This window comes from Odocoileus virginianus, chromosome 9 (assembly GCF_023699985.2).
Source record: "Odocoileus virginianus isolate 20LAN1187 ecotype Illinois chromosome 9, Ovbor_1.2, whole genome shotgun sequence".
NCBI lineage: Eukaryota > Metazoa > Chordata > Mammalia > Artiodactyla > Cervidae > Odocoileus > Odocoileus virginianus.
Window position 1 is genome coordinate 15,231,453 of NC_069682.1, and position 15,373 is coordinate 15,246,825.

At 49.6% G+C, this 15,373-nt stretch overlaps 1 protein-coding gene across 3 annotated transcripts in view; it reads left to right on the forward strand.

The window, feature by feature from the left end:
• Positions 1-15,373, forward strand: part of CAMK1D (calcium/calmodulin dependent protein kinase ID) — a 389,654-nt gene that overhangs the window by 366,765 nt on the left and 7,516 nt on the right. For 2 of the 3 annotated variants that reach the window (XM_070471985.1, XM_070471983.1), the window contains 4 exons: positions 6,482-6,594; positions 8,249-8,327; positions 13,858-13,945; positions 14,880-14,997. In XM_070471985.1, coding sequence (XP_070328086.1) covers positions 6,482-6,594; positions 8,249-8,327; positions 13,858-13,945; positions 14,880-14,997 — 398 coding nt within the window. Of the gene's footprint in view, positions 1-6,481; positions 6,595-8,248; positions 8,328-13,857; positions 13,946-14,879; positions 15,002-15,373 lie in introns of all 3 variants that reach the window. The other variant, XM_070471984.1, reaches the window with a different exon arrangement.

Sequence of the window (15,373 nt, forward strand, 5' to 3'; positions counted from 1 at the left end):
GCCATGCTGCAGTGAACACAGGAGCACATATATCTCTTCGTGGCACTGATGTTGTCTCCTTTGGGAATATATCCAGAAGAAGGATTCCTGGATCATGTGGTAGTTCCATTTTTAATATTTTGAAAAACATCCATATCATTTTCCATAGTGGCTGCACCATTTTGCATTCTCACCAACAGTGCACAAGGGTTCCATTTTCTCCGCATCCTAACATGTGTTAAATTTTATTATTTTGTTGATAATAACTATCCTAACAGGTATAAGTGTAATAACTCATTGCCTGTCACTACTTCTGATACCAGCTCCTTCCTGTCTTCTGTGTCTGTCTCTCAAATCAAAAGTCAATGAGGAGAAGCAGAACCTTAAATCAGGTCTAAGAAATATGCAAGAAGTTAGAAGGCTGCAGTGAATTATGACAGTAATGTTACATAAAAGGGAAAGAGGTAATAACTGATCATTATCTGGAAGTCTTTTCAGCAGGCATCCATTTTTGTAGGGACACTGATATTGTCCAAGGGCAAAGGCGGAGGTGGAACATCCCTCAATGTAGCACAGTTATTGCAGTCAAGTCTTGGGACCACTCAGCGGAAGCTCTAACACTATCACACCGTTTGATTTTCCAGGAATAACTGTGCCTTGCTGGACCAGCCATGGGTGGTTTTCACTTTCATTTATGTTAACAGCCCTCTTCATGGAAAACTTCCTCCTTCATGAGACTTGTCCACACAGCGGTAGTGGCATTTTAGGTAACCCAATACGTTCTCTCTACAAACAGAGGCCAGGTTGCTCCCAAACATGGCATTGCTCACTGCGTTCTTCTGGAATGTCCGTCAGTGGTACCGAACTTTATTGTTTTACCACCTTCTGTGTACAGGAGGGAGGAGTCAGGGTGAGTGAGGACTCTGACGGTGCCCTGGACTGTGCGGTGGTGGGCGCGCCTGCATCCTTCCTTCATCCTTGTCTCTCTTTCAGAGCCCAGCCAAAGGGCCCAGCAGCTAGCGGTGAAACCCCGTTTTCAAGAGCATGTTTGTTCATCCAAACATTGACCCAGAAGCTGCCGTAGGTAGATCCTGAGCTGGGCACTGAAAATCCAAGAAGAAAGTAAAACGTGAGATGTGGTCCTGCCTTGAGGAGGGTGTGGGCAGGTCAGGGCAGTGTGCCGTGTAGGAAGGGTCACCACGGAGCTCTCTGTGCTGCCATGGGGACAGGGCACCCACACTGCCCGGCAGCAGAGAGCTGGGTCTTCCTAGTGGCACCCTAGCTGGCCAGTTGGTGGAAAGGGCCAGGGGAGGGCAGCCCAGGTAGAGTGTAGACCTTCACTTTGGTCCAGAAACAAAAAGTGCTCTGTGGACTGCAAACCAACCCTAAACATCTTAGCAGCGAGACCCAGCGTCTGGGAAATGGGGAAGTCGGGTCCAGTGGCCGGGCTGTATTTGCAGTTGAAGGGGCCAGTGGGCAAAGGAAAGGGCCTGCAGAGAGAATTCAGAGTCAAGACTGAAACCTAAGGTTCAGTTCTCAAGCCTCCCTCCCTTTGGTGAACAAGCAAGACAGTTAAGAACACAGACTCAGAATCAGACAGACAGGGCTCGTGTCCTGACTTCACTGCAAGTTAGTTTCTCTGCCTTTAAAATGACAATTGTACGAGGGACTGTATACAGGGCTCTGGTGTGAAGGGACCACAAGGAATAGCATCATGACCTTGAGACTGACGGCAGCTGAGCCATAATTGCCCTCAGACCCTCAGTGATCAGGGAGGGAGGAAGCTGTTACTCTGCCCAAGGGAGAGTCTGGTAGAGCCGCCTCCCTGGGAGCAGCACTGCCCTGGGCTCAGCCGTGTAACCAGCCTGAGTCTCAGAGGGAAGGGGCCAGGGCACCTCCCTGCCCTGCCCTCCTCCTCTGTCCCTCATCTCCCCCGGGGTCCCCGCTGGCTGACCCCCCAGCAGATGTCAGAGAATTCAGCCCTCAGCAACCCTGCATACAGGCCAGCCTCCCGGGGGATGGGGTGGAGGAGAGGGTGGCTCTGCAGGTCCAGGCAGGGTGTCAGAGACGCACCCCTCCTGGGGGAGTGAGGTTTAAGTGAGACAATAGAGCAACGCGCTTGGTGGGACTTTTGACCCCAAGTAAGTGTTTGGCTGAGGCTACACTAGCAGAGGGAAGACGGGAGGGGTAAGCACGCTCCCTGCATGGCCCTCCGAGGCTGGAATGGACGTGAGGGGGGAGCTGGTGGAGCCGGGCTGCTGGCATTGGGGGGACCGTCTGTCATGGGCAAGTTCAGACGTTATTCTGAGCCACGGACTTTTTGGCCTAGAACAATTGGGAATGGCTTTATCATCTTTGAGAACCTACGGTGATATCAATTTGTAGATTATTTAGCTGGTTTGATATGTAAAATGTGAACACAGAAATGAAAACGAAACCTGCAAATGGGCAGGCCCAGGACTGTGGAAGTCAGCATCCTGTTTATGGAGATGGAAACATCTCAGAGTTGTCATTTCTGCTAATTGAACCTGCCACACAAACCACTCATGAAATGCCCTCGCCTGGGAACCCTGTGAAATTTCTAGGTCTGAGAAAGATTTTACAACCTCTCCTTGCCCTTTCGTTCTGTTTCAGTCCCTGTTTTTAAACCTTCTTTCTTAATTTTAACTTAGTCCCCAAGCTCCATCCGTTTCCTTTCTTTCCATTCTCAGTGAAAGTGAAAGTCGCTCTGTTGTGTCCGACTCTTTGCAACCCCATGGGCTATTTAGTCCATGGAGTTCTCTAGGCCAGAATACTGGAGTGGGTAACCTTTCCTTCTCCAGGGAATCTTCCCAACCCAGGGACTGAACCCAGATCTCCCACATTGCGGGCAGATTCTTTACCAGCTGAGCCATCAGTGAAGCCCAAGAATTGTGGAGTGGGCAGCCTATCCTTTTCCATCGGATCTTCCCGGCCCAGGAATCAAACTGGGGTCTCCTGCATTGCAGGTGGATTCTTTACCAACTGAGCTATCAGAGAAGCCCTCCATCCTCAGTACCAAAACACAAACAGTATTCTATACCTCCTCCTCCCCAAAAAGAGCTAAAACCAGAAGAAATCGGATTACTTTAAGAAAATTGGCACATGAAGAATAAATCTTTCCTGAAATTTTCTTCAAGATTTTTTTCCCTTGAAAGCCGAACTGTAAAATAAAACACACTCTGTTGTTAACAAACAGAAACCTCACATATCTACAATATCGTTTGTTTTCCAGCACGAACTAACATTTCGCTCTGTCTGCTTTTCCTAATATGCACATTTCATTTACCCTAAGTCCTCGTTATGGGAAGCATTTCTGCGTCCATCTCTCAGCCCCAGGCTTTCCTGGGCAGTGAAATATGGGCTTCGTGGTTTCAGAAGCACTGGCTCTCACTCATTTCGCCAAAAGCAGCAAATCTTTAAAAATGAAATTTTCCAGGCTCTCAGCCCCTAAACCAACCCTGTAGGGAGAGATGGTTTTGAGTCTTAGCGGCCCACAGAATGTCTCACAGCGTTTAAAAGTGTCGTCAGCCCTTCCCCTATACAGCAGAGGCAGCGAGCCTGTGCAGAGTGCAGGAGCGGCTGAAAAAATGTACTGAATGCTGTGCTTTGGACCTTTATTAAATTTCTTACTTGCCGACAGCCTCAATCCCTCAAAGGCCTAGAGCCTGTTGATGCCTGTTCCCTTGTTCTCATTAAACTGGTCTCTGGGCCGTAGCTGTGCTTTGAACAACACTGGGCTGCGTGGGAAGATTCCGGGCTCGTCTGGGGGCAGGACTGTCTCACGGTGGCTGCTGCAGCCTTGGGGTTGTCTCAGGCCCAGAACCAAGTTCTGTGCCATCCAGCTCTTTGCCCAGCCTTCTGGAATCCAGCCTTGCCCTCTGCTCTGTCCATCACGGTCACAGCCTAAATCTCACCCCTTTCGGATGTCCATTCCCAGCCAGGGCCTGCCCCTGTCTGCCCCGTCCCTCCTCCACCACCCCACTGCCCCAGGCCTCAAGCACGGACCAGATCTTTCCCTTGGTCTGTCAGCCAGTCAAGGGCTTCACAGGCAGCTCTAGCAGTGAAGAACCCACCTGCCAATGCAGGAGATGCTGGAGACAAGGGTTCAATCCCTGGGTCAGGAAGATGACCTGGAGGAGGCCATGGCAACCCACTCCAGTATTCTTGCCTGGAGAATCCCATGGACAGGGGAGCCTGGCAGGCTATATTCCATGGGGTCGCAAAGAGTCTAACATGACTGCAAAAAGTCTAACGTGACTGAAGCAGCTTAGAATGCACGCACGCACAGCCAGCCAAACAAATTGGGAGAAGGAGGCACAGAGCCACAGCATCTTAAAGCCAGCAAGAATGTTAGGAATTTTCCAGTCTGGCCTCTTTGTGTTTAGATGAGGACATCTTGGTCCAGAAAAATGTATCACTGGCCTATTAGTGGTGAAGGTCACATCAGAGCTGGTAGCAGACCTGGGAGGGAGAACCCACAATTTCATGGCACGAGTTACATTAGGGGTATTTAATAAAAATTTCCTATTGTAACTGTCAGTACCTCCAGAACTAGAAGTTTTCTCTGCTGGGGTCCAGCCTCAGCAGGATCCAGGGGTACCCTCAGGATGAACAGTGTCGGCGAGAAAAGGAGAGAGAGAGAGAGAGACCAGACTGGAGGGGTGTAGTAAAGTCTGGCAAATCTTTATTTTTTTTACTGTAGCTTTTATATTCTAAGTTAGTACATTTTTAAGGGGAAGATAGTTTAATATTACATCAGCTTATCCTTCATGAAACCAGGGTGTTTTTTGCAACTTCTTTGTGAGAGTCTTATACATTATCTTCTGGCCTTGGGGCCTATTGACATTTTGTGACCTAGGTGAAAGCAAAGCTGTTTTCCGTAATCTATTCTTTAATGAACACAAAGGTCAGTCCTTTTGCAGAAGTTATCAATTAAATTTATCTAAAAGGTTTACCACACAGACTCTGCAGCTCTGGTGAGGCAGCCCCTGTTTAGCATTCCTGGTTAAGATGAACAATTCTAAACTCTTATTTTTCTAAATCTTTAACCACTTTTAGAATAATATTTTTGTGTTCTCTAATAGGGCTTCCTCACCCCCCGAAGGGCTCTGTGCCTATTAGGGCCTTTAGTGTGATCAGGTTCTTTATGCTGTTCATGATTAAGGTGTTGTGAGCAGTCATGTACATTAATACGCATTTGCCAAGCAGGCTAGAATGCCAGCAAAGGGGTCTAAATGGAAATACTCCTTTCATCCTGGATAATCTTATAGGATACCACCATCTGGCGGACATATTAACTAAATTTCTAAGTTGATTCTGTTTGGAGAGAGATCTGGGAAGGCCTTCTACCCGTGTCATAGAAATTAGGGAGTGGTCTAATATAGCAAGCATCAGAAAGACAGAGATCATCTTTAAGGTGGGCGCCGGGGCAGCTTTTCGAAATCCCTGAAGTCCTGATCTGCCTTGCTTGTCAGGCCTTCTCCTCATGACCTTGTCATGGGTGGGATCTCATGTGCTGGCTCCCAGCATTTCTCCACCAACATCCTAAATGATTTTTTTTTTTTTTTTGACTGCTTGCCCCTCACAACTTGTGGGATCTTAGTTCCCCGATCAGGAATGGAACCCAGGCCCACTGCAGTGAAAGCTCCAAGTCCTAACCACTGGACCTAGATTATCTTTGAAAATTCAATTTTAAGGGTTCATTGAGAAAAAGGTCATGGTATTATAACTTATGTCAACTTCTGCTTATTGTATGTTAATGGGAGAAACTGTAACCTTTCAGATACCCAGGTTGGGTGTGGTAGGATGAAACTGTGCGTTTTGGGACCACATATGGCAACTTGGTTACTTGGGTTTGTAAAATTTCCCTACTTTGCTCTGATTAAATAAAGTGAACCTGGAAGGGTTCTAAAATGTATTTGTTGTCATTTTAGTCTCTAAGTCGTGTCCGACTCTTTCGCAGTCCCGTGGACCATAGCCCACCAGGCTCTTCTGTCCATGACATTTCCAGGCAAGAATACTGGAGTGGGTTGCCATACCCTCCTCCAAGGGACATTTCCAACCCAGGGGTCGAACCTGCATCTCCTGCATTGAAGGCAGATTCTTTACTGCTGAGTCACCAGGGAAACTCTCTATAGAGTACACCAAACATACATTCTGTTTGTTTCCTTAACCTCTCTTCTACAGGGGATGATATCACGGGGAGAAAGATCAGTAACATTTAAGATGAACTCAGTGTACATGTTCAACCTCTGTCACCACCTGGGCTAACCCTTTTTGCTGCCTGTGAAATTAGTTTTACATCTGTGCCACGTGAACCCACAGAAGGTTCGGATTCTTGGCTGAGCTTGTGTCTGCAGCACACACAGTGCAGGTTTCTGCACTCAAGCAGAAACCGCTCTTCCTCCGGGCAGCACATCGAGCCAGCACATGGTGCTCGTTCTACAGCTGACTCAGATCCGCACGCCTTCTTGTCTTCCAGGCTCTGCGGCTACCCTCCTTTCTATGATGAAAACGACTCCAAGCTCTTTGAGCAGATCCTCAAGGCAGAATATGAGTTCGACTCCCCCTATTGGGATGACATCTCCGACTCGGGTAGGTCTCATGGCTCGGGGACCCCCACGCCCTGACCACCTGCATCTGCAACAGGCCCTGGGGCCTCAGAATGGTCCTGAGCTACACACGTTGAATTGAGTTGTGATGCGAGGAGAGGCTTGGGCCATGTACCCCAGCCAGGCTGGGGGCGGGGACTCACCCCTCCGCTCGTCCGTACCCTGCTCTGGGTGCTCTGGAGTCAGACAGCGTTTGTTGTTGTTTACTCGCTCAGTCGTGTCCGACTCTGCGATCCCATGGACCGCAGCACGCCAGGCCTCCCTGTCCTGCACCACCTTCCGGAGTTTACTCAAACTCATAATCTCCAGGAGACAGTGTTAGCTCGTGTTTGTTGAGCGCTTACTGTGTGCTAAGAACCACGAGCTCCAAATGTGTGCTTGCTCACTCAGTCCTCAGGACAGGACAACCTGTCAGGTGCGGAATCCTGTTAGCCCCATTTCACAGATAAGGAAACTGAGACCCCAGAAGGTGAAATAACCTGACTGAAGCCACACAGGTAGTAAGTGACAGAGCTGGGGTTTGAACCCATGCCTTCAAGCCAGAGCCCGCATCTCAGCTACTCAGCCACAGGAAACATTCCCAGGGAAGTTCACCATGTCCCCCCTCAGGGAGAAAAATCAAACCCAAGGCCCACAAGAGCAGATTAAATGTCTATAACCTCACCTTCCTTCCTAACAGATGAGGATGGTGACACTACTTCCCCCCACTCTGGAAGGTGGTATAAGGATCAAATGAAATAATGAACCACCTATTCAAATATCACATTTTATTATTTGCATTGTTTCCTCCTAACTGGAAATGCCCTACTTTCTTCCTCAGTCTTCTAAAACCTGGGATGGGATTGTGGTTCTCCAAGGCTTTCAGGAAAGAGCCACCTGGGGACTGGTTTACTTCTGACCTGGAAAGGGCTCAGCTGTCCCCCAGAAGTCCAGTCCTGTGGGCAGTGAGCTGCTGGGCCCACGAGGTGACATTTCCCCCTGGCACATGTCATCCCCCAGTCCTGGGACCCAGCCCCACCCCCACCCCCACGCTCTCAGTATCCTGCTCACACCCACTCCTGGGCCTCCAAGCAGTTCCTCCTCCCACCCAGGGCACACCTCCTGCATCATGATTTCCTGCTCGCTGTTTGTCATCATCCACGGGGGCTGCAGGGGGTGCTTCTGGTGGGCTGTGTGTCCGCAGCGCTGGCCTAAGCCCTGGGGAGCCTAGTGGGTGCTGCGGCGATTTTGTTGAATCAGTGATGTCTTAACATGGAGAAGATATCAATGAAACAGCTCCCTGAGGCAGCGGTGAGCTGAGAGGCACCTGGTGACAAGGATTGTTCGTCTTTTCCCTGGACCACAGGTGCCACTAGCTGCCTGTCAGCAGGAGGGTCTCAGAGCCAGGAAGGCAGGTCCCAGGCCAGGCTCAGCTGCCTCCTCATTCACTGTGTCACCACTCAGAACCTCAGATCTCAGCTTCTCTTTTCCCCAAATGCTGGTACCGCCTGCCTTTTGTCCCAGCTCCCTAGTGGCTGTGGAAGGCTGGTCTCATATATGTCATGGTACCCTTGATACTCCCAAAGACCCACTGGTATCTTACTGTCATTCCTCAGGCCACACACTGATTCCTCTCCTTGCGCCTTCTTTTTGAACAGCAAAAGACTTCATTCGGAACCTGATGGAGAAAGATCCGAATAAAAGATACACATGCGAGCAGGCAGCTCGGCACCCATGGTAAGAACATCAGCTCGAGGGGCCAGTCAGCTGGGTCCCCACTGTGAAAACCATGGGTGAGGCTTGGCATCCCATCTGGCCAGCCACTCTTCTTCCTTTTCCCACCCAACCTTGGAAGACATGGTCTCTGAAGACACTAATGACAGATGCACAAGAAATAGCTGTAGCTTTTTCATTTTATGTGAAATATTTCAGGCTGGTTTTTATTGAAGGTAATCCCCCAAGGAGGCTTTAAGAGCGGAGTTTTATTCCTTGAGGTTATTACTCAGCCAGTAAGTGGATATGTTCTTTTTCTTCTAAGATGCTTTTCAAGTTAGTGGTTTGTCGCTTCTAGCAGGATGAACTGATAGTTTACGACATCCTGGGCTACATTTCCTGAGGTGCCCTGAAGCCACCGTGCTTCTGTGCCACTTACTAGGGTTGAACCCGGTGACTCTGGGTTTATACTTCTCTGAGCCTTAATTTTCTCATCTTTCAAGTGAGGATGATGATACCTAGTTTTTGGGGTCAGTGGAAGCAGTGTCTGAGATCACGTGCACACATAGAAGATTTAGCACATCTGGCACGTAGCAAATGTGTAATTAAACTCTTCTTATTAAAGCGTCATGAGCCTCCCTTTTTAGACAAAGACCAGGAGTAGTAAAACAGCCAGTACAATATGCAGACTGTTGATGTTGGCAGAGGGGCAAGGCAGAGCTGAGAATCAAGCAGGACTTCACAGAGATGCCCGCCTTGTGCTATGAAAAGGCTGTCATCAGGCCACCTAGGGTGGGGCAGGGATTCCAAGCTATGTGAGCCTCCTGGGCCAGGCCTGGGGGCTTACACTGTACACCCATCCATGAAGCTGCAGCATTTGGTGAGAGTGGACAGGTGGAGAACTGAGAGATGAGACTGGAAAGGAGAGGCCCACCAGGTTTTGGCATGAGCTCCAGCTGGGCCTGGTGGACCCCAGTCCTGAACTCGGGCTGTGCTTTGTGAACCAGCTCCTTAACCTTTGGGCCTTGCCTGTGGCTCTGAGATGGGAAATAACAGTGGTATGTATCCTAGAGGGATTTTCAAGGGAGCAAATGAGATAATCCACGTGAAGAAGAGTACCTAATAATCTCCAATCTATTGGAATTCTTTTGCTTTTGGGCAAGGGGGACCCCAGACAGGTTTTAAGCTGAGTGATCAAATTTGCATTTTCAAAACCTCAGCCTGGCAGCAGGATTGGGGACTAGGCGGGGGAGGTGCCAGGAGGGGCCGAGCAGTCATGTGAAGAGGGCTGGCCCCAGGAGGGGGGAGGTGGTCTGCCCAGTGTCCCAGGAATGAAGGGAGGGGGCGGGGACAGGCCAGGGGTGGGGAAGCTATGGGTCCCGGGCTGACCTGTGGAAGTGGTGAGGTTGTTCCAGATTGTCCAGTTCAAGGGGCTGGGAGGATGCTGTGCTGGGGGAACAGGCGGGCTGAAGTGAAAGAGATCGAGGAGGGTGCTGTGTCATCTTGATGCAGATCTGTTCTGGTGGGTGCTTTGCAGAATGATTCTGGAGCTCAGGAAAGAGGTCAAGTCTAAGATGACTTCAGGGTCATCAGTGTAGGTCACACAGAGATGTATTGGCATGTGAGCTGCACAAATAAATGCCTCCTTACTTCAGAGGTGGGTTTTTTCCCCCATGTTTTATAATTCTTACTGTGCATCTCAGAATTCCTAGAAAGTCAAGTGACAGAAAATGGTAAAGATAAATGGTTTGACTCAAGCGTTCCAGAAACACCCCGCTTGCCTGCATTTACAATATACCTGTTTCTCGTATGTAAAGCTGCCCAGGCAACTTGAAAACACAGATTCAGCTGAGAGCTTGCATGATGTGAGACGTGGCTTTACCAGCATCCCCGTTCTGGAGACCGTGGTCCCAGTACATGGTTGACACTTTGGAGAGCATCATCTCTCACTCACTCTGCACTTGCTCTTCCAACTGAGCCAAGGCCGGTTGGCTTGGCTAGTGCAGGGCCTCCCCTTAGCCTCAAAACAGACCCCTCCAGGCAGGGCAGGGCTCCTTTCCAAGCTGTCCTTGCAGAGGTCAGTCAGCCCATCTCAGCGTATGTTCCCCAGCCCTGCACGGGAGTCCTCGCCTTCCTCTGGGTGACGGATGGTCGGGAGCCGACCAATTGCTGGCTGATGGCTAAAGAGCAGGCAATGGCAGGATGGGAATCCAGTCCCAGTGACAGGAAAGCACTTAACGAGGTTTGTTTACCTCATTTGGATTGTTCTGAGCCTCTGCCTCCAGTTTCAGTGATAAACAAACCACAGTGATGATCCTGGGGGTCAGCAGATGACCTTAGGTGACCCCAGGTGACACTCAGCCAGTCCCCAGGGCAACAGCAGTTTGCCTTCCGGCGGGGATGTTGTTGTGTTGGCCCAACCAGGGGGCATCTGCAGGCCTCTCCTCAGTGTTCATGGAGACCCCTCCCCTCCCCGGGGCTTCGAGCAGCTGAGCTGCAGTACCCACAGGAACTGGGGCGGATCCCAGGGGTCTGGGAGACACACTAGGCATCACCAAGCTTGTCTTGAGCAAGTGGTTAGGAAAACGCACCATCAGAGCTGTGAAGGCACTGAGAGAACAGTGTTGTTGTTACTTTTGAGTTGCTAGGTTGTGTCTGACACCTTTGCAGCTCCATGCACTGTAGCCCGCCAGGCTCCTCTGTCCATGGGATTTCTCAGGCAAGAATACTGGAGCAGGTTGCATTTCCTTCTCCAGGGGATCTTCCCAACCCAGGGATCGAACCTGTGTCTCCTGCACTGGCCAGTGGATTCTTTATCATTGAACCACCTGGGAAGCCCAGAACCTGTATACACAATATCAAAGGACCAAAAGGCAAGGAGAGGACTTTGATCACCTGGAGAAGGGGATGGCAACCCACTCTAGTATTCTTGCCTGATTGATGTAAATGCCATCTCCGTTGTTAGTTTAGAGGCAAAAACTGGGAAGCAAGAGAGAGTCGGAGACCCGGATGAGATAGATGTGGCTGTAGCTTTACATGTGTGTACAGAATCATCAGGAAATTCTTCTGTATCTGAGGTGTTGTTCAATTCCTAGGACAATCGAGGTGATACCCCAGGTCCCTTCTAGTTCTAAGATTCTGTGCCTCTGGTTTTGCCGGTGAATGATGCTGAAGCTGGGAGCGCTGGGCATCCCATGTTATCCTTGGGAACTTCCTGGCTGCTGGGAGTGATGCCTATTTGAGGAAGGTGGTGAGCTGTCATGAACTGAGGTGGCTTCACCGCCGAGCCGGATGTTTAACAGAGGCCTCTGGGCCACTGTCTGTCCTGCTGGGTCCTTCGCCAGTGGCAGCACACCTGGGCACTTTGGGAAGCGGGCACAGGACTTTACTAGAAAACTGAAGGTTTGCATTTTCCTCCCCTCTCGGCCATGCTTACCCACAGGGAAGGGCATCTCCCTGACACCCCCAGCCAGCCAGTTTGTTTTGGAGGGGACTCTGCCTTGCAGTAGTGCTCAGTCTGAGGAGTTCTATCTTTCCGGCCACTTCTGCCTCAGGTTTCCAAGAAAGAGCTGGCCACCGACAGGTGGGATTGGTGTTCTTTTCTGAGGATGTAGTTGTTTCAAGAGGTGCAGGAGGACACGCATGAGCCCTCCAGGAGAAGAGGCTTCATAACATGTATGCTTCCTTGGTTTGCTCATTTAGATATTTCTCTTCACTGATGTGTGTCTGGGGAAAGGGGGCTATTGACAGTTGTTGGAAATGGAAACCTAGGGCCTCACTGGTGGCTCAAATGGTAAAAAAAACAAAATCCACCTGCAATGCAGGAGACCCAGGTTCGATCCCTGGGTCGGGAAGATCCCCTGGAGAAGGGAATGGCTACCCACGCTAGTATTCTTGCCTGGAGAATCCCGTGGACAGAGCAGCTTGGCAGGCCACAGTCCATGGGGACTATACTTCACTAAAAAAAAAAAGAAGGTGGAAGAGGAAATGGAAACCTCACTGGCTTAGGTTCATTTCTGAGCATCGTCTGAGATGTGTATTTTCAGTGCTGCTGGGAAAACTATAGGAGGTCTTGCGCTGAGCTGGGATATGAGACTATATTCTAAATTTAGATCCAGCCTGACACAGACTTCCCTTCCAGAGTGCACCAGCCATGTTTTCAGTTCCAACGGGAAAGGCTGGTGGTGGGAATGTGTATTCTATACAGCGGTGGTTTCTTCCTTTCATGTCTTGAAGTGAATGGATACAGCAGTCTGTGTCCAGGCTGGCCTGCGTCCCGGGCCGTCTGAGACCTGGCCGACTCCCTCACCCACAGGTCACCTTCCCACCAGAAAGGATGGTCAGTGTCCCCAGCATCTGTCTACCCATTAACTTTTCCAAAATCCAAGAAATTATTTCTGAAGCATCAGAAGTCAGCTTAGAATCGAATAGTTTGGTGCTAAGAGAAAGGGAAGATGGATGGATTCAGCCCAGAAAAGACAGCAAACCACAGTTTCCTGTGAGATTGCCAGAGAATGGGGGTGGGGGGTCGAATGTCGAATGGGGATGGTATTAAGGTTGAGAAGGGTGTGAGGGGGAAGAATGGGCTGGAGAGACCCCCAGCTCATCGGTGAGACTGGAGACCATGAGCCCAGAGAAAAGAGGGAGGCGTAAGAACAGATTGGGGGGCCGGGAGGAGGAGGGAAGTGGGGAAGAGAGGGAGAAGAGGTGAGACAAAGCAGAGGCAGGAAGTAATAGGATGAGGGGAGCCTCCGGGGCAGGAGGTAAAGACTAAGCCTGCCTTTCCTCCCTGTGATAGAAAGCTAAGGTCCAGCAGGAACGACATCGAGATTGCCCAGTGATGTCAGGGACCCAGTGGGATGTAGGGGGACGTGGTCCTTGCAGTTCTGAGGACTTCTCAAGGAAATGCAGGAGAAGGTGTACCAGTCAGGGCTGAGCTGAGACTGGGGTCCCTGTCACCGAGCACAGAGCAGATAAGGGGCCCCGGGGGTGGGAGTAAGAGTGGAATGTGGCGGAACTTAGCTTAGCCGGGATAGAGTCAGAATGGAGCGGTGGGCCCAGGATGGTGAGCGGTCCCTGGACCAGAGGCTCTGGGGATGCCAGGCAGAGGGGCCGGTGGGAGGAAGCTGGGAGGTCAGACCAGGTGGCGGACCTGCTTGCAACCTCAGGGGTGAAGCCTAGCAGGTAGAAAGCTGGGGGAAAGGGAGGGGAGCTGAGCTCAGGCTGTGTGGTCCTTGTGGGCTCTGAAGCTGCAGGAATGGGGGTGACAAAGGGCGCGTGGGGAGCCAGGCAGAGCGGTCTGCCATTAAGGTGCTGCCCAAGCCTGGAGGGGTGCAGAGAGGAGGTGGGTCGGGGCTCGGAGTGCGGCGGTGGTGGACTGTGAACATTCCAACCAGAGCCGTGGGGGTGCAGGCCACCCTCTTAACAAACCTGGGGAAGGGGGCGGGACATGGCTTTGCCACAATAGCATGGAACCCGGTGTCAGAGCCCACACCCCCCGCCACCCCGCCACCTACAGATCCCTTCTGAAGAAGCATCTTTGCCTTGGTTTCAGGATCGCTGGTGACACAGCCCTCAGCAAAAACATCCACGAGTCGGTCAGCGCCCAGATCCGGAAGAACTTCGCCAAAAGCAAGTGGAGAGTAAGTCCTTATTTCCTGCATTCCCAGTGAACTTGACCACTCAGACCTGCCCTATGCCTGGAGGGCTTCTTCTTTCTAAAGGTTGTTCTCACCCAGGAGGTCTGATGAAAATTTCAAGAACCTCACCCAAATAATGATGCTGATTTTAAGTAGTAAAGATTAAGACTTGAAGAGAGCATTGTGGTGTGAGAAGGATAAAGTATATGATTTAATATCTTTCTTCTGAGATCCAGAAATAGCAATACTGCCAGCTCCTCCTTATTTGCAGTTTCCTAAGAAATCCCTGTTGTCTTCCTTCACTTTGCTGGAACTTTGAGGCATTAACTCTTATTAAAAAGTGATATAAAATTGGAAAAGGGAAACAGGAAATCTCAATTGAACTTATCACTACATTCCAGTAAAAATGTAATGGACTTAAACCATTAGCCTGTGTCCTCATAAGCATGGGTAATTAAGAGCTGGCTATTTTTCCATGAGAGCCAACAAGTAGGCACTATGCAGATAATAATTCCATTGAACTACTTTATTCACAGGAAATGCTGTTATTTAGGACAAAAACACCAATAATCAGAAAATGAAAACTCTTAAAAATAGGATTTTAAGGTACTACGTTATTACAACATGCTTTTTATTCTAGAAGTCACTTCTAAATTATGGAGAGAATTGGTTTACATTTATTCTATAGTTTACATTATTATGTCAGAAGAAAAATATCCTCTTCATCTCCAAAATGTATTTTGATGGGGGGAGAGGGTCAAAGGATGAGTGTACTTTTGGAAGAAGCGACAACACCAGTTTCCTTTCTAGAGGATCATAAGAATGTTTTTAGAAGTTTATACTGCCGAGGGTAACAAGAGAAATGATAGGAGACAGCCTGAGGCTTTTCTAATTAGCTGAAATATTTTGTCTGCTTTTCCTCTTTCTTAAATTTCAGCAAGCGTTTAATGCCACGGCCGTTGTGAGACATATGAGAAAACTACATCTTGGCAGCAGCCTGGACAGTTCAAATGCAAGTGTTTCGAGCAGCCTCAGTCTGGCCAGCCAAAAAGATTGTGCGTATGTAGCAAAAACAGAACTTTCCAACTGGTGTTTGAGACAGATCTCGTAGGGAGAAAAGGGGACTCTGGTTTGCTGAGTACCTACTATGTGTCAGGCTTCCCTGGTAACTCAAATGGTTAAAAATCTGCCTGCAGTGCAGGAGACCCTGGTTCGATCCCTGGGTTGGGAAGATCCCCTGGAGAAAGAAATGGCAACCCACTCCAGTATTGTTGCCTAGAGAATTCCATGGACAGATCATGGGGTGGACACGACTAAGCAACTACCACTTTCACTTTACTGTGTGTCAGGCACTGTTAATACTTGATTTCATTAACACTCCCAACAGCTCTAGGACACTGTTTTTCAAAATAGTTTAAAATTTTAATTATT